This window comes from Anguilla anguilla, chromosome 16, assembly GCF_013347855.1.
Source record: "Anguilla anguilla isolate fAngAng1 chromosome 16, fAngAng1.pri, whole genome shotgun sequence".
NCBI lineage: Eukaryota > Metazoa > Chordata > Actinopteri > Anguilliformes > Anguillidae > Anguilla > Anguilla anguilla.
In genome coordinates this window covers 2,308,379-2,327,200 of record NC_049216.1, presented here as the reverse complement: position 1 = coordinate 2,327,200, position 18,822 = coordinate 2,308,379, and the positions used below count along the sequence as shown (strand labels likewise).

Here is an 18,822-nt window from a genome sequence, read left to right as displayed (position 1 = left end):
TTCATAACCAAACGTATCCCTGCCAAACCAAAATTAACATAGACATTGAAAAGAAGTGTTATCCTATCAAGTGGCTTAAAAGTAAAATATAAAAAGGGGTATAGAAAATTCTCTCCTCTCTTCTAATCATTAATTCATTATGCCTAGACCAGGAAGAGAAGGGGAACCCCCCTCTTTCAAACACATGTCAGGGATTCAAACAACATTTGTTCTTATAATTAAAACTTGCAATTAAAAGAAAGGAATGTTTTTTCTTCACAAATAGTTTGGCAATTACAGCAATGACTTGAATTAATTCACCAAACTGAGTTTGTGAAGAAAAGATGTGAAGTGCATTTACTAGTCCAAGTCCAAGTTAAGGACAACTGTTCATTGAATACAGGCTATAAAGTGTTGACTTGTTAAGCAAACATGAGCCTTTGGTCTTGTGTCTCAGCTTTGTCTAGCTTCTCAGCTGTGCATCTTTGGATTTGATCAGGTTTAATGTGGGAGAGACAAGCTGTGGTTTTGTTTTGTCTTTCATTCATTTCTTTCATGATTATCTTCTACTTCATTTCCAGGACTGTCTAATTTTTGTTCATGTAATTGAGCCTATGATATTAAATTAGATGTTTAATTGGGCCCTATTTTCTCAGTCAAGGCACAACTGTCAAACACTAGCAGCAATGCAAGGCACTGGTGAATTTGGGTATTTCAGTAATTTATTGACTCCAGGCACTAGGACAACTGTGGCACAGTTGTAAAAGAGGCTGGTTCGATCAGAATAAATTGACTGTGGGTGTGGTTGGGTTTGGTTTCATTATTGCCAATCAGATCACCCCATTTCTGTCCCTTTGGGAAACACAGCCAAATGCTAATGTTACCATGGCTGAACAACAAGCGTGTTGTGATCATCTCTGCTGAAGGGAGGAGAGTGTTCTCTAGCATAACTAGAAGTCTGTACAACACTAAATTCCTAGACCTTGCAGCAGGGCCCCTCCGTCTCCGGGCCCCTCCGTCTCCAGGCACCAGACCTCCCAAGGACAAGCATAAGTTAGAAATAATGCATGTACGTGTGTTTGTGTGTGTGTGTGTGTGTCTGTGTGTTTTCTTTATCTCTGTCTTATACATTTGTAAAAGTCCAAACTGGTGAGCTTGGCTTTCCTCCTTATCCTCGCCCCTGCCATCCTGCCAGGGAGAAACCAACTATGACACCATGCTGCCCAGGACTCTGAAAGCAACTGATAGATAAAGACCAGACTATTATTTCTGATTTAATTATTTCTGATTTAAAGCTTGTTTATGTAACACTTAAGACTAAGAGGTCACCGTGTGCTTATTCAGTATTTATGCTATATGACTAGTCACAGCCAATCATTTATTTTGTTTTTATTTATTTTACTATATGCTTATGTATTAACCAAGTACCAACTGCCCCTGCTTTCTTCAGTTCGTGCTTATCCATTTTGTTATGTGTAGTGTGGCGCCCCGAGGCCCTATCGGTGCTCCACAAGAGAGCACGAGAAGCACCAGGGCGGCCGGGCCTCCCGCCACCGGCGACTGCTGGGACAAGTGGTGAGTGGACATTACCTCCCGTCTGAAATATTGGAAGGTTTCAGGACCAGGGACAGCAAGCTGCAGACCAGGTGAGCTCCAAGGATCAGCACCAAGGACAGGGCTGCAGCAGAGTGCAGGTATGTGGAATTTTCCACTCTGCTGCAGCACACCTGAGACTGCTCAGCTGATTGCCTCACCGAAGGTATAAGGAGCAGCACAGAGGAGTGAGGGCTGCGCGGGACTAGGGAGAGCTAGTGCGCCTGGCGTCTCTCCTCATCGGTTCATTGGGCGGTAAGCGGCTGTGAGCCAACAAGGGAAAAAGAAAGAGGAATTGTAGGATTGCAACGTTCAACCTTTTTGCGGAAGGGAGGAAGGAGTGGAGACCGACCTGGAGCGTGCTGGCCAGTGCCCGAGCTCACGCACGTAACCACTGTTCACTTTGTCTTCCCAGGAGGATTGTACTCACCCTGGGGAGGAAGACTGATACCCCGACCGGGAAGAAGTTTCTGTTCTTTTTTGCTTCCCCTTCCCTTTCCCCCTACAATTAATACAATTAAATGAATTTTCTGTTAACTGATCCTGAGACTCACTGCACTGGTTCTTATATTGCTGTGGCAACTGCAACCGTGGGTGGTGAGGGAGACCACATATGGTGGAGAATGCGGGCATTCCAAATCCACGCTACGGGTTGACCGGACAAGAAGGAAACCAGCAGGGAAAAAAAAAAAAAAAAAAAAAAATGGAGGAGGCTATTCAAGCACTCCTGCAGACGCAGGAAACACTGCAGGTGGCACTGACTGAATTGTGTTCCAGGACAAGGTAACGGGAGAGGAACCAGAAGCCGCGGGATGTGCTGACAAAGTTGACCCCCGAGGATGACGTGGAGGCCTACCTCGAGCTGTTTGAGCGGACGGCCCACAGAGAAGGCTGGGCCCGAGGAGACTGGGGTAGTATCCTGACACCTTTTCTGACCGGGGAGGCCCAGAAAGCCTGCCGGGACCTCTCGGCTGTGGAGGCGGAGAGTTACGGCAATCTCAAAGTGGCCATTTTGGCTCAATATGGCTACAGCCTGCCGGCAAAAGCCCAACGATTCCATCAATGGACGTATAACCCCAACCAACCCGCGAGAGCACAAATCGCTGCCCTGAGTCATGTAACCCGGAGCTGGCTGGTGGAAGGAAACGGGCCCCCCCTCCTGGACCGAGTAGTGCTGGACCGATGCACCCGGGCCCTACCCCCAGATGCCAAGAGGTACGTTGGCCAACAGGGGCCGCAAAGTATTGACCTTTTAATTGCATTGTTGGAAAACCACCAGGTCACCCAAGAGATGCTGTGGACCAGCCGACCCGAACCCCTAAGAGGCACCGCCGGGACATCCAGGACAGAGAAGGGTTATGGCAGGAGAGCAACCGGAACCCCGGAGCCGCGACGACCCGAACCCACCCCGCCCCCACCCCGGGAGAACCGGGACAGACGACGGTGCTACACCTGTGGAAGGGAAGGCCACTTCGCACGAGACTGCCCCGACAGAGACGAACCCATGCCAACGGCGGAGACATCGGGACCCCCGGCGTTCCCCTGCAGGTACATCACCACATGCTGGGCACATGAGGGAGCAAGAGCACCAACCTTTCCCGTGAAAATTGCAGGCCGAGATACTGAGGCCCTACTCGATTCCGGAAGTATGGTGACGCTCGTCCGACCAGAGTTCGCTGGAGTCGCCCGAGGTGAGGAAATTTCCGTATCCTGCATCCACGGTGACACCAAGCGATATCTCACTGCCACCATTGACATGTCCACCCCAAGGGGGACGGTGGCCGTACGGGCAGGGGTGGTAGAGAACCTGCCCGTCCCGGTCTTGGTGGGAAGGGATTGTGTCATATTTGATCGGTACTGGAAGGAAGCTCCGGCGAACCGCAACGCAGAGACCGGCCGCAGGAGCCAGAAGCGACGCACCCACAGACGAACAGAAGGGGGCGCTCAACCAGCCTGGGCGGGCCTATCTGGGGGAGACCCAGCCGAGACGGTGGACCCGGACGTAGAGGTGAGAGGGCCCACTCCCGGCCCTGAGGACACCACCGCCACCGCCTCAGAAGCAGGAGCCGAGAATCCAACAGCCCTGGAAGAGGTGGGTCCGAGCGAGACCTTCTCCGAGTTCTCCCACCGACAGGGGGACCCAACCAGAGACCACAGCCGATTTGGGACGGCACAGCTTCAGGACCCCAACCTGGCTCAGGCATGGAGGAATGTCCAGGAGATCGAGGGGCAGCTACAACCAGGGGTGAGTGAAACGACAAACCCGCATTTCACAGTTGATCAGGGGCTGTTATATCGGGTATATGAGGCCAAGGGAGAGTGTCACAAACAGCTGTTAGTTCCCAAGACTTATGTCTCAAAGGTCCTGTATCTTGCACACACCCACCTCCTGGGGGCGCACCTGGGAGTCGAGAAAACCTATGAGCGTATCCTTCCGCGGTTCTACTGGCCGGGCGTAAAGAGAGCCGTCGAAGAGTACTGTCGCCACTGCGCAGAATGTCAGCTCCACAGCCCCAAGGTGAATTATAAGAACCCACTAATACCTCTGCCTATCATCGATATCCCCTTCAGCCGCATCGCAATGGACATTGTGGGCCCGCTCCCACGGTCCAGCCGGGGACACAAATATATACTGGTCATCATGGATTATGCTACCCGGTTTCCCGAAGCTATTCCATTGAGGACAGCCACCGGGAAGACGGTAGCCAGAGAACTGTTCCTGTTGTTCAGCCGGGTGGGTATAGCATCAGAAATACTCACTGACCAGGGATCATGTTTTATGTCCACAGTACTGAAGGCGATGTCGCACCTGTTGAAGGTGAAACAGCTGAGGACCTCAGTCTATCACCCGCAGACAGACGGGTTGGTAGAGAGATTTAACCGCACCTTAAAGCAGATGTTGAGGAAAATGATAGAGACAGATGGTAAGGATTGGGACCAATTGCTTCCCTATCTAATGTTCTCCATCCGCGAAGTACCGCAGGGGTCCACAGGATTCTCCCCCTTCGAACTGCTGTATGGGCGGCGACCCCGAGGAATGCTGGACCTGGCCAAAGAGACCTGGGAGCAGCAACCCTCGCGCCATCGCACGGTCATTGAACACGTGGAGCAGATGCACCAACGGATGGCCTGCATATGGCCTATGGTCCGGGAGCACATGCAGCAGGCCCAGCTGGCCCAAGCCCGAGTATACAACCGCGGAGCCCAGGTGAGAGAGTTTAAGCTGGGGGATAAGGTGATGGTGTTGGTTCCGACACACGAGTGTAAATTTCTGGCTAAATGGCACGGGCCGTATGAAGTGACCGAGAAAACTGGACCGGTCAATTACAAGGTCAGACAGCCGGGACGGCGGCGTACCACTCAAATATACCACGTTAACTTGCTCAAACGGTGGTATGAAGCTGAACAACCGCCGGCCCAGGGGCTTGCTGCTCATCTCTCTCCCCAGGTCACACCCGAGGTAACCATGGGGCAGCAGCTGACGACTCACCAGGTCCAGGACCTCCGAGAACTCCTGGATCGAGATGTGTTCTCTGACCTACCCGGGCGGACCTCGATAACGGAGCACGACATCGTCACCGAACCGGGGAAGAAGGTTAGACTGAGACCGTACAGAATCCCCGAGGCCCAGCGTGAGGCCATCAGGGAAGAGGTCAGAAAGATGCTACAGATGGGGGTCATTGAAGAGTCCCGCAGTTCCTGGAGCAGTCCAATAGTTATTGCACCCAAACCAGACGGTAGCCGTAGGTTTTGCAATGACTTCAGGAAACTAAATGAAATTTCACGATTTGATGCCTACCCCATGCCCAGGGTAGATGAGCTGATAGAACGGCTGGGGCCGGCCAGATTCCTCAGCACCTTGGATCTCACTCGCGGGTATTGGCAGGTTCCACTTTCCCCACAAGCTAAAGAGAAGACCGCCTTTGTGACACCGGATGGCCTTTTCCAGTACCGAGTCCTACCCTTTGGGGTCCATGGGGCACCGGCAACCTTTCAACGCCTGATGGATCAAGTTCTCCGACCCCATCAGGAATATGCGGCCGCATACCTCGATGACATTGTGGTCCATAGTGCCAACTGGAAGGTCCATCTGGCCAGGCTGGAGGCCGTACTGGGGGCCCTCCGGGAGGCTGGACTGACAGCCAACGCAACCAAATGTCGCTTGGGGTTAGAGGAGGCGGACTACCTTGGGTACACGGTCGGACGGGGGTGTGTGAAACCCCAACCCACGAAGGTGGAGTCAATCGCAACATGGCCCAAGCCCCTGACCAAGAAGCAGGTGAGAACCTTTCTAGGCCTAGTTGGCTATTACCGGCAATTCATCCCCAATTTTGCATCCATAGCCACACCCCTGCATGACCTGACTTCAAAGAATCGTCCCAACCGAGTCAGCTGGACAGCAGAAGCTGAGGCCGCCTTTGACACCCTGAGACAGACCCTCTGCAGCGAGCCAGTTCTGGTAACCCCGGCCTTTGACCAGACATTTGTACTACAGACGGATGCTTCCATGGGGGGGGATCGGGGCCGTGCTCTCCCAGATACGTGAAGGGGCCGAACACCCGGTCACGTACATCAGCCGTAAGCTAATGAAGCATGAACGGAATTACGCTACGGTAGAGAAAGAATGTTTGGCAGTCAAATGGGCTATGGACAAGCTGCGGTATTATCTACTGGGTAAAGAGTTCGTACTGGTCACCGACCATGCCCCGCTAAAATGGATGGCTGTGAATAAGGATAACAATTCCCGTGTCACTAGGTGGTTTCTGAGCCTACAGAACTTCCGCTTCAAGGTCGAACATCGGTCCGGGAAGCTCCATGGGAATGCTGACGCCCTCTCCAGACGGGGGGAATGCCTATGGTCCGGCGCTCCAGGTGACAGCTTGGAGCTGAGGGGATGGGTATGTGGCGCCCCGAGGCCCTATCGGTGCTCCACAAGAGAGCACGAGAAGCACCAGGGCGGCCGGGCCTCCCGCCACCGGCGACTGCTGGGACAAGTGGTGAGTGGACATTACCTCCCGTCTGAAATATTGGAAGGTTTCAGGACCAGGGACAGCAAGCTGCAGACCAGGTGAGCTCCAAGGATCAGCACCAAGGACAGGGCTGCAGCAGAGTGCAGGTATGTGGAATTTTCCACTCTGCTGCAGCACACCTGAGACTGCTCAGCTGATTGCCTCACCGAAGGTATAAGGAGCAGCACAGAGGAGTGAGGGCTGCGCGGGACTAGGGAGAGCAAGTGCGCCTGGCGTCTCTCCTCATCGGTTCATTGGGCGGTAAGCGGCTGTGAGCCAACAAGGGAAAAAGAAAGAGGAATTGTAGGATTGCAACGTTCAACCTTTTTGCGGAAGGGAGGAAGGAGTGGAGACCGACCTGGAGCGTGCTGGCCAGTGCCCGAGCTCACGCACGTAACCACTGTTCACTTTGTCTTCCCAGGAGGATTGTACTCACCCTGGGGAGGAAGACTGATACCCCGACCGGGAAGAAGTTTCTGTTCTTTTTTGCTTCCCCTTCCCTTTCCCCCTACAATTAATACAATTAAATGAATTTTCTGTTAACTGATCCTGAGACTCACTGCACTGGTTCTTATATTGCTGTGGCAACTGCAACCGTGGGTGGTGAGGGAGACCACAGTAGGTACTGGACTCTTTCTGCAGAAATAAATCCTATTTCTTATATGGATATACCTTGTCATGCCTGGTTATTCTAAGGGGAGAATTTTCTCTGCCCAACACTATGAACTATTACAACCATTATGAGGACTTCTACAAACCAATGAAGATGAAACTGAATAGTTTTGATTCAATTTTTTGTTAATATTTAAACAAAACAGTGTACTTTCTGTTCATATGCCAGTTTTAAAAGCTGTAATAAACGGTTCTGTTCTCATGAACAGTTCCACAGGGAGAATATTCCCAGACTGGCCAGGAACAGGAGGCAGCTGGCAGAGACAGCCTCCAGTCAGCCTCTCCATCCTGCTGCCACCGCTACTGTTTCAGCTAGGCAGGCATCACGCTTGTGCACCAGAGGACAGGAAAGAAGCATTTTGTCTGGATTTACTATAGCTTTTTTGTTTCTTTACTGTCAATTTTTGTTTTATACCACTATTTAAAATAAACAAAAAAATAATTTACTTCAACTAAGTGTCATTCATTCCAGACATGCACTTGATAAGATGAATGTACATTCACTAGTGAAACGGCTATATAGCCAACCAGTCCCTGTTCTCTCGTGCACTCTGTGCTCTGTAATATCTGTAGTGATTGTCACATGCGACTCTGCTTCTCTCCGTATGAAAGTCCTGTAATGTGTTCTCTGTGAGGGTCTATGTCACATCCATGGTGTATGCCTATGTAGTGTAGAACACAGCACACCACAAAGAATGCACTGACTTTCTGAGGGCTGTACAGTGATGTACCACCCAATCAATCCAAAATTCTAAAATGCATTTTAAACATTCTAAAAGTTCACTCAATCCTTGACCTAGCCCAGCCAAACACATGATTAAAAGCAAGTTTAGCACAAGTTAAAACCTGGTATGGGTTGGTTTAACTACAAACGCATTATTCAACACCAAACTAACACAGTGCCAAATGTTTCTATTGGCACATCCCCGATTGCACCAACAAACCCATGCTGACACAGATTAACAGATTAACTGCAGACCATAAAACTAACAACCCTGGTGAAAGTGAAAAATATGACAAGCAATTCCAGGTGTGTTTGTGCCTGTGCTGTCACCAAAATAGGGCACCTTTTCTTAATACTGTAACTTAATATAGCTTCTCTTCATTTTAATCTGCATGAATTGTATATTCTGACAAACGTTGATCCATCAGATCACTCTGATATCAATAAACTCCTTATTTATTTCACAAATGCTATCTTTGCAAATAATTTGTAAATGTATCAAATCAGTAAATAGTAATAGTAAATAAAATAAAATATATGGTAAGTGCTGAGGTTTTGCATTTGATACTGCTTATGTTCTGGATACAAGACATTAAATGAGGGCACAAGTTAAAACATCTTGATTCATAAATCGTTTTTTAACCAAATTGTCCGTTGCCCGGCAATTTTATTGCACTTTATTCTGACCAGAATTAAAAAGTGGGAAAATATGTGGTCAATCATCTACATTATTAATGACATAATACTCACATGGCCTTCCTGCAGTTCCTGACTACTGGTAGCAGTCTCTGATGACCTGCTGCTGATGTGTTGTATGTCTTCAAGTCAAACTCATCCAGGATCTCCTCCGACATCAGTAACACAAAGGCCAGAGCTGAACATTGGTCTGGTTGCAGCTCTTTATCAGAAAGTTTTCCTGATCTCAGGGAATTCTGGATTTCCTGCACTAGAGAGTTGTCATTTAGTTCATTGAGACAGTGGAACAGATTGATGATCCTCTCTGCTGAAGATTCCTCTCTGATCCTGTCCTTAATGTACTGGACTGTTTTCTTAATGCTCTCTGATCTGCTTCCTGTCTCTGTCAGTAGTCCTCCTAAGAGAGTCTGAATGGAGTCCAGAGAGAGGCCGAGAAGGAATCGGAGGAAAAGGTCCAGGTGTCCATTCTTACTCTCTAAGGCCTGATCCACTGCACTCCTATGTAACTCAGACAGCTGCACTCTGTCACTGTGAGGTTTTGATTCTTCTGCTCTGAGTACATTTCTGTTCTCATTTACACATGATTGCAATACAAACAAGGCAGCCAGATACTCCTGAATGCTCAGATGCACAAAGCAGTAGACCTTCTCCTGATACAGCCCACACTCCTCCTTAAAGATCTCTGTGCAAACCCCAGAGTACACTGAAGCTTCACTGACATCAATGCCACTCTCTCTCAGGTCCTCTTCATAGAATATCAGATTGCCCTTTTCCAGCTGTAGAAAAGCCAGCTGCCCCAGTTTCAGGATGATTTCTGTATCTGATGCTGATATCTTCTTTGTGTCTGTCTCATCAGTGCCATGATATTTCTGATTCTTCACCTTAGTCTGAATGAGAAGAAAGTGTGTGTACATTTCAGTCAGAGTTTTTGGCAGATCTCCACTCTCTGTTTTACCCAACATTGTCTCCAGAACAGTAGCAGAAATCCAGCAGAAGACTGGTATGTGACACATGATGTAGAGGCTCCTGGATGACTTCATGTGTGAGATAATTCTGCTGGCCTGGTTCTCATCTCTGATTTTCTTCCTGAAGTACTCCTCTTTCTGCGGGTCATTGAACCCTCGTACCTCTGTCACCTGGTGGACGCACTCAGGAGGGATCTGATTGGCTGCTGCTGGTCGGGAGGTGATCCAGAGGAGAGCAGAGGGAAGCAGATTCCCCTTAATGAGGTTGGTCAGTAGCACATGCACTGATGATGACTCTGTTATATCGGAGCAGTACTTATTACAATGGAAATCTAGAGGAAGTCGACACTCATCCAGTCCATCAAAGATAAATACAACTTTATTATAACTGACTTTGAAGGTGTTGACTTCACCATCAACACTTTTGATCTCATTCAGCTGTGGAAAGTAGTGCTGCAGAAGCTGCATCAGACTGAATTCTTTTTTCTCCTGCAGATTCAGATCTCGGAAAGGAAGAGTGAAGATGAACTCAATGTCCTGATTGGCTTTTCCTTCTGCCCAGTCCAGAATGAACTTCTGCACAGAGACAGTTTTCCCAATGCCAGCGATGCCCTTTGTAAGCACAGTTTTGATAGGTTTCCCTTGTCCAGGTAAAGGCTTAAAGACGTCATTGCAGAGGATTGCAGTCTCCTGTGTGGTATGTCTCTTGGATGCTGTCTCAATCTGTCTGACTTCGTGTTCATTATTGACCTCCCCACTTCCTCCCTCTGTGATGTAGAGCTCTGTATAGATCTCATTGAGGAGGGTTGTCTGCTTTGCTAAACCTTCAAATATGCATTCAAACTGCTTCTTCAGATGAGTTTTCAGTGCCTGCTGGGCTCTTTTTATGGACTCATCTGAAGAGAGGAAATATGAGAAATAATAATTTAAAAAATGTGATAAATATTTCCCACTCAATAACAGATTTTAAGAAAAAACAGCCAATAAAAGTATTAATGCATTCTGTCTTCACAATATTTCATACATATCAGTGTTATATGCTTATAACAGTATGTTACTCACCTAAAACAGCATTACACACCTCTCACACAGCATTACACACCTCTCTCACAGTATTACATACCTTCCATCATTGAAATAGAATTTCTTGCTGACAGCAGCATCAGTGTCACTGTCACTCTCGCTATAATCGTTTTCGACCGAATTAACACTTTCGATTCTGAGTTCCCAACCAACTGCCTCCAACAAGGACACCCCGTTGCAGGGTCATGCTTTTGCTTTTGGAACAAGCTTCTTTACAGCATGAGACACCAAGAGGCCCTTATAATGTAATAATTTTATACTGATTGCTGAGTTTGATTCCGGGATACAAACTCAGTATGTCTGATGGGACAGTGGTCTAAATCATGGTTTTTGAGCACAAGATTCTGCCTTTAAACCCCCCTCAGGGACATTTAATCTTGTCCATTTACTTGTCCCTGTAATAACTGCTTGAGGCAATATGTTAATAAATTTAAATGTAAAATGAATAAATGTTATTTTTGGCCTTTTATTTACAATATGAAATATTGTCAATGTAAAACAGTATCTCATAAAAAACACGTTTTCAACGTACAAAAATGCCAAGTTACTCAAAAGTATTGATATCAAAATGACGCCAAGTTACGGTACTACCAACAATATAGGCTATCTTGCCTCACCGAAATTTCATAACATGTATTCCAAAGCAATGCTACCCAGTATTTCCTCAATTCTTTCAAGTCACTTGGCCCTGTGTGTATATAAGTGTGCAGTACACGGACAGGCCAAACATATGTGTGGATGGCTTTCTCACAGTCATGATTGATTGAATAGGCATCTATATGTCCAATTTGTATTGGTATGTATGTATTTTGGTGGCCAGCCTTTCTGTTGCGTGAATGATTGTATGTTTCTTGTTATAAATGTCTGTTCGTAAATGTGAATGTAACATGCTGCGAGGGAAATGTCCCCATGGGGATAAAGAAGTTCTGTATGTATGTACAATATGTATTTTACATGTATTTATTGTACGTTGCAAATATACAATCACTTGTACATTTAGTCAAATTCAGTTCAGAAGCAAGTATAAACATATGTTTTCTGGAGAAATATGCTTCCTGTAGTGACTGACCAGCAGTTTTCTACATGAATTTCCATGTGTTCCATGAGGCAATACGAAATATTTGACACTTTGATCTGACACAACGTTTGCATGACATTGTAATATGGTAAGGTTACAAAACACAGGGCCAAGTGACTTGAAAGAATTGAGGAAATACTGGGTAGCATTGCTTTGGAATACATGTTATGAAATTTCGGTGAGGCAAGATAGCCTATATTGTTTGTAGTACCGTAACTTGGCGTCATTTTGATATCAATACTTTTGAGTAACTTGGCATTTTTGTACGTTGAAAACGTGTTTTTTATGAGATATCATTTCTTTTTGCAAAGCGTTTTATTACGAGAGTGATAAATGCGAAGTGACCCTGTAAGAAACGGTTGTGAATTATGGCTATCATTGTGTGAATTTGTACAGTCTGAAGAGCGTGTACGTTTAGCAGTTTCGGTTTGCTATATATGTAAAACAGTGGCTGTGACAAATGGTGCGGTGGCGTAATTGTAAACGCATCAGAAAAGGTTAAATATGGCAGGGTGTAGCTATGTAGGCTACTCACGGATTTGACGGGCATCCAACGAGCCTTGATTGACAAAAGAATCAGCAAGCCCGTAGAATTAGAGCTGCCTAGGTCGCAACTTGTGTACCCTTCTGTCCTGCTCCGTTGTCTGTTATTTCGTGAAGATGCACTTTTAGTGTTTGTAAGGTTTATAAGGCATTTTGATAGGCTTATCTGCAGGTAGGAATCCTCTTTGCTGTTTTGTTAAGCTAGAACCGGAAAAGTTGATAGTGGAGAATAGGAGCAGACGCATATGTCCCAGCAGGCTTTGCATATGAGAAAATAACAAGTGTGAGAAAAATTAGGCGAAATTATGAAATTGCGTAGTTGAAACAACATGTGTTTTTTTTTAGCAGAATGGGCATGTAGGTGAAGGTTGACATGATCACAGACTATAGTGCGAAGTAAATGAAGTGACCATGAGCGAGCTTACTTTCCTTATCAAACGGTACATATAACAGTCTGTATTTAACGTTCGTTATTGAAGTGGAGGGTTAAATTACGTGTGCAATCTATCGCACGAATGTGTTTTTCTCATGTTCAGTGCTAGTAGTTATACTTATGAGTGAATCATGATTTTAAATGTAATGTTTTAATGCGGAGTTGCAGAACGTACAGACGTAGTAATTGTTTGTAGCCTATGTGGCTAGATAGAGAACAGGGCGAGGTAACATGAATGTAGAAACGTGGCGTTTGCTGATATGAAGGTTTTGTACGGTAGCCAAGTGAAGAAATATAGTTAGTGGAAATGGCACAGTGGTGAACTGGTGTAACTTTTTAATAAAAGGAATACATTTGCGTCATGAAATGCATATGGGTGGCCGTGAGTGAGTTTTGGTAAAGCAAATATAAGCGTAAGAAAATGTTAGTGTAAAAGAGGAAATGATCTGCCTGATGGCGAGTCGGGATTCAAGCCTTCAACCGGAGGTTTACCAGTCCGTGACTTCGTTAGTGCAGCACCATGCCATAGCTATGCAGTGCATGAAATATCATTAGCAAACCTGCCGGTGGTTTTAAAAAAGAACACAGGCCAGTAAACACAGATTAGCTGCCGTTGAATCCATATGGCTTAGCAATATTGTAGCCGGTTAATAACTGAACGGTGAACGGCGGGTAGATATGGTGCAAAAGCAATAATTGATAAGTAGTAGACAATAATTTGTGAGGGTCGAAGCAGGTTAAAGAAACATGTGCGTAGCTGGGCTTGAACCTACAACCCCGTGTTTTCAAGACTGTAACCTTGCCCACTAGGCCACAGGCGGACTAGCTGTTTAACCTTCAAATGTTTCAGAGTAGAAAGGTATCGGTATTTTGCGTGTGTATGCGCGTTTTTGATTGGGTCGTGTAGGTGAAGATTTGGCTGGTGTCAGTGAAATGTCCAATGGGGAGACATGTTGTTAGTGGGATAGGCGGCAGGAAAAATAAGAATGAGAAGAAGAAAGAGAAGAAGAAAGAGAAGAAGAAGAAGGAGAAAACGCAAAATCCCCTTAGTTTGGGGCTTTATTGTGTGGACATGTGAAGTTATTTATGAGTTCTGTTTGTTGAAATGGGGTCAGAATGTACAGAATTTAATGTTTTTAAGGGCTGAGTGTCTGTGGCTGTTGTGGTTATTTCAGTGGGGAACCCTGAAAAGTGCCAAACTCTCGGTGCTGTATAGGTATGGGGCATGCCCCCGCCAAGGCGTAACTTGGCGGGATGGCATACCTGCCATCCCAATTATGAAAGTGTAGATGCTGTAAATCAGAACATTGATCACTGTTAGATTTGCTATCTAAACTCATATCAAAATTCTAATTGACACACAGTAGCAATGAGAGAAAGCTCTTACTGTGCTCAGCGAGCTCCTTCTGCTTCATCTTCCTCAGGATGTGGAGTGTGATCTTCAGAAACCCCTCACTGCCACAGGTCTCTAGCAACTTCTCAACTATGCACACAGCCGCAGGATCCTCCTGCTCTCTCTCAATGCATTCAGGGTAATCATCAACTTCACGACTGTCGAACAATTCATTAATAAACTTCATAAACTGATCGTCAAGACAGCATTCCGGGCAATCCTGACTCAGATGGCTCTGAAACAGTTTCAACTTCTCATCCTTCTTCAGCTTCATCAGAGTGAGCAGGAGAGGCTGAAATAAACACAGGAAGAGGTGTGCTGTATCAGTGTGAAATAAATACATGAAGAGGTGTGCTGTATCACAATAATAAATTAACACAAAAAATAAAATGGGCCATAATTCATGAACCATAACATTGAATTTTTACGATGCTATATGTAAGGACGGAGTGTGGCACAGTGGGTAAGGAACTGGGCTTGTAACCGAAAGGTCGCAGGTTCGATTCCCGGGTAAGGACACTGCCGTTGTACCCTTGAGCAAGGTACTTAACCTGCATTGCTTCAGTATATATCCAGCTGTATAAATGGATACAATGTAAAGTGCTATGTAAAAAAGTTGTGTAAGTCGCTCTGGATAAGAGCGTCTGCTAAATGCCTGTAATGTAATGTAATGTAAGGTTACACATGGATCCGTAAATTATCCTGGATAAAGACATGACTCCTTTATATTGGCCAACTCCGTCATTCCTGCAGTCTTCTAGGGGAATCCCCCTCCTGGAGGGGTGGCTGTTAGGGTACAACGGCTGTCCGATAAGGACACAGCTGAAGATAATATAATAGTGTGTGTGAATAGTCATTCAATCGAAAACTCACAAAAATATGTACTGTAGCCCAATAGAGAGGACGTTTGGAATGCTGAAAATACACTTCAGATGTTAGCATAAGTCAGGTGGAACATTACAATACAGCCCTCAGAAGGCCTGAATATTCTTTGTGGCGTGTTGTGTGTTGCATAACGTTGCCAAAGTCATGGATATGTCAGACATAAACAAGGACACATTACAGGACTTTAGAAGGCGTGATGGTGAACTGAATGTGCTGATGCATATTAATGAACCGAGATACCCCAGCAGCACGGGCAAGGAGGAATCAGCTGGCAGAAGAGCAGCTTCATCTATAGCCAGCCAAGCAGACAGAATGGTTTATTTGATTGAAAAAATCCACAACATTGCCCAGCGAATACTGCATTTATTTCGACATTTTAAATCACCTTTTTATGATTTATTTTCAAATATGGTCTGCGGGATTCACTGTGCATGATGGTTGTTTTTTTAGATCTCCTAATTTTAATGGACTCGCGCAGAAACAGGTCTTTTATGACAGAGGTAAATCTGTCTTTTCTAAGTCTTTTTAAATCCACCATTATATTATCAATCCACCAAGGTGCAAGTGCAGGTGGCTATTAGAGGGAATGGGAGATGATATGCTGACTGGTTTATAACTTGTTTATGCCCAAGACACACCTATAAATTAAGGCAGTAAGTTCAGCCCATTGGAACCCTGTGCCTTACATTGCGCTCAAATAATCCCCTGTTAAACCAGTATAAGTGGGTTTGGACACAACCTAAATATATGTGTGCCATATGCTTTACCATGCGCTAAGATCATTGAAATAGAGCATTTTAATACCTATATAGTTTAAGTAAAAAGCTGGTTTATTGTGTTCATATGATATTCCACTTTTGATGATCATGAATAATATAAAAAAGGTGCAATATGTTATTAATGTTAAGGGCAATGTTAGGAACTTGTAAACATTACCCTTGCACCATATTAAATAGGCATTATATATACCAAATAACTTTACTGCACAAAGAAAACACATAACCCATTAAAAACGAGAAAAAAAGATCTCATACCTTTATTGCGGAAGATAATTTATCTGAACTCTTCTCATCAAAAGAGCTGTACTCCAGTGACTGCTGGACCCTGTGAACAAAACATCGAGACAGAGCTTCCAGTTAAACTCATCCTCTTACTGAAGCTCTAACAGCGCATGGAGACAGAGCTTCCAGTTAAACTCATTCTCTTACTGCAGCTCTAACCTACAGCACATAGAGACAGAGCATCCAGTTAAACTAATCATCTTACTGCAGCTCTAACTCACAGCACATTACATTACATTCATTTAGCAGACGCTTTTATCCAAAGCAACGTACAAAAGTGCATTTCATAGTCATAGACAACTGCTAAACACAGGTTCAGTAAGGTACAATACTTATTTTGTACAGCTATTTCTAGCCAAGAACACAGTTTAGTTCACACAGTGAACACTATTCAGACCTAACTTCTGCAAAGCCAACTAGGCAGAAGAATAAGCTACAGTATTAGGACAAATACAAATTACCAAAGCACCAGCACATGGAGACAGGGCTTCCAATTAAACCCATCCTCTTACAGCAGCTCTATCCAGAAGAATCTGTTTACACATTGTGCACTGAACCATTTGCGCAGTTTCTCTCTTGTACACACATCAGAGTTAGAAACGAACAGAATGTGCAAATCAAGTTCTGTCAGGAAACTCAAAAATTGCAGCTGACCAATCGGTCGGCTCCATGAAACTCATACTCACGCGTTTCCACAATCATCCAATTGCATACATACAACACTCTCCTCTTACCCATCCAATCAGAGGCACACATCACCAATGGAGCGCCTTTTTAACCCACAAATCAGACCTCTCAGTGCTGCTGCTTGCCTGCGCTGCTTTTGCCTGCTTCACTGCTGTTGCTCACAACTGCACTCACCCTCCACCACCCCATCATCACCTGTTGTTTGGATTTGCTTCTACATACTGGGGGGTTAACTGGTATTCTTCCTGTTTAGTAGGGGAGATGTATAGTACTCCCTGTCAGACAAAGTTAGTGCGTGCACTAATGTCTAAAGCAGATCCATTCACCGCTGTAGGACAGTTGTAAATTGTGTCACTGCAGTCCTCTCTCTGAGGGCTAAAATGCTTTATTCCTGCATAAGCTCACAAATGAGCCTGCGTCTGTTACTTTCAACATTCCAACACTATCTTCCACTTCCTTTCAGGATCGCCAGACCCCTCATGCCAGATACCCATAATTCTAAAATCAAAGCTATAGATGACAGTGGGGGGGATTAACAACCTCCTTGCACGTAGTGGAGGCATAGTAAGGAATGTTCATTCGCTGTTAACCACGCTCGTGGTATGAACCCCCACGGTGTGATATCTCTGGACTGCGTCAACTCAGCGCCTACATAACTGCTGCGTATCCCTATACAGCACCACCGGCGACTAGCGGGCACCGTCAGTATTTCAAGGCCGCTTCATTCACACCAGCGAATGGAGGAAAGTCTAGTTGAAGAATTAACAAATACAATTACAATACCCAACAGGTCTGAAAAACTCAAAGTGAGAGCAGGCTATTAGAATATTACAGTATCGCGTTTCTGAGTTCGCTAGCCTGCACGACTTAGAAATAATTCTTCATCTTCTCGTAACCTGAACCAAAAGCAATCATGTTTGGTATGGGTATATTTTAATACTCAGAACGAAGGTTGGGGTACAAAGTATATCCACCTTTCTTGCATTGCTAAATAATTATAAAAACTAGATCAAAATTTAATTTAATTTACCAAAGTTATTGAAACCCGCCCCACAATGGGAAAGGCGGACGTGATACGATGGTGTGCCCTCCAAACAACCAATGACAGCTCAGACCGCTCTATCCCGACCAGGTTTTTAAGTCAATGACCCCCGAGGCTGCCTCTCCTCTTTTTATCTTTTTCGAATTTTTCCTTTTTTCCTCCGTACCCGAGCCGTGGTTCACGTTGATTTTTAGGAAGCTATCCTAGCCTCGGTGTCCCCGCCGAATAACCCTGGATCGCTGTACCTTTGGACTTAAGAGTGTTCGCACCGCTTTGGAACCGTGTGTCTACGCCTTGAAGTACTGACGGGCTCGTGTTGGGAGTCCGGTGTCGCCGATCAAGCTGGCCTGTCCCAAGCTGCATTTTCCGGCTTTGAACTTTGCGCGTGCTGCCTCAGCTGAGTCTCGGGGATCACTTCCTCCTCCCTCCTCCCTCTCTCCTCTCTTCCTCTCCACACTCCAACTCGTAAGTAACGCCATAAATCGAAGTTCAATCAATCTTGACTTTGAGAAAGCCATCCACACATATGTTTGGCCTGTCCATGTACTGCATGCTTATACACACAGGGCCAAGTGACTTGAAAGAATTGAGGAAATATTGGGTAGCATTGCTTTGGAATATATCTTAATTTCGGTGAGGCAAGATAGCCTATATTGTTTGTAGATATCATTTCTTTTTGCAAAGCGTTTTATTATGAGAGTGAGAAATGCGAAGTGACCCTGTAAGAAACGGTTGTGGATTATGGCTATCCTTGTGTGAAGTTGTACAGTCTGATGAGCGTGTACCGTTTAGCAGTTTCGGTTTGCTATATATGTAAAACAGTGGCTGTGACAAAGGGTGCGGTGGTGTAAGCGTAAACGCATGAGAAACGCAGGTGAAATATGGCCAGTGTATGTACTCATGGCCATGCAACAAGCCTTGATTGACAAAAGAATCAGCAAACTCGTAAAATTAGAGCTCCCTAGGTCACAACTTGTGT

At 45.6% G+C, this 18,822-nt stretch overlaps 1 protein-coding gene across 1 annotated transcript in view; it reads right to left on the bottom strand.

The window, feature by feature from the left end:
- The window catches only part of LOC118215092, an 800,072-nt gene that overhangs the window by 2,045 nt on the left and 779,205 nt on the right, over positions 1–18,822 (bottom strand). Inside the window, exons 9-11 of the mRNA XM_035395528.1 lie at positions 16,088–16,157; positions 14,163–14,460; positions 8,728–10,534 (exon numbers count right to left, since the gene is read on the bottom strand). Of these exons, the coding sequence (XP_035251419.1) occupies positions 8,728–10,534; positions 14,163–14,460; positions 16,088–16,157 (2,175 nt within the window). The remainder of the gene's footprint in view (positions 1–8,727; positions 10,535–14,162; positions 14,461–16,087; positions 16,158–18,822) is intronic.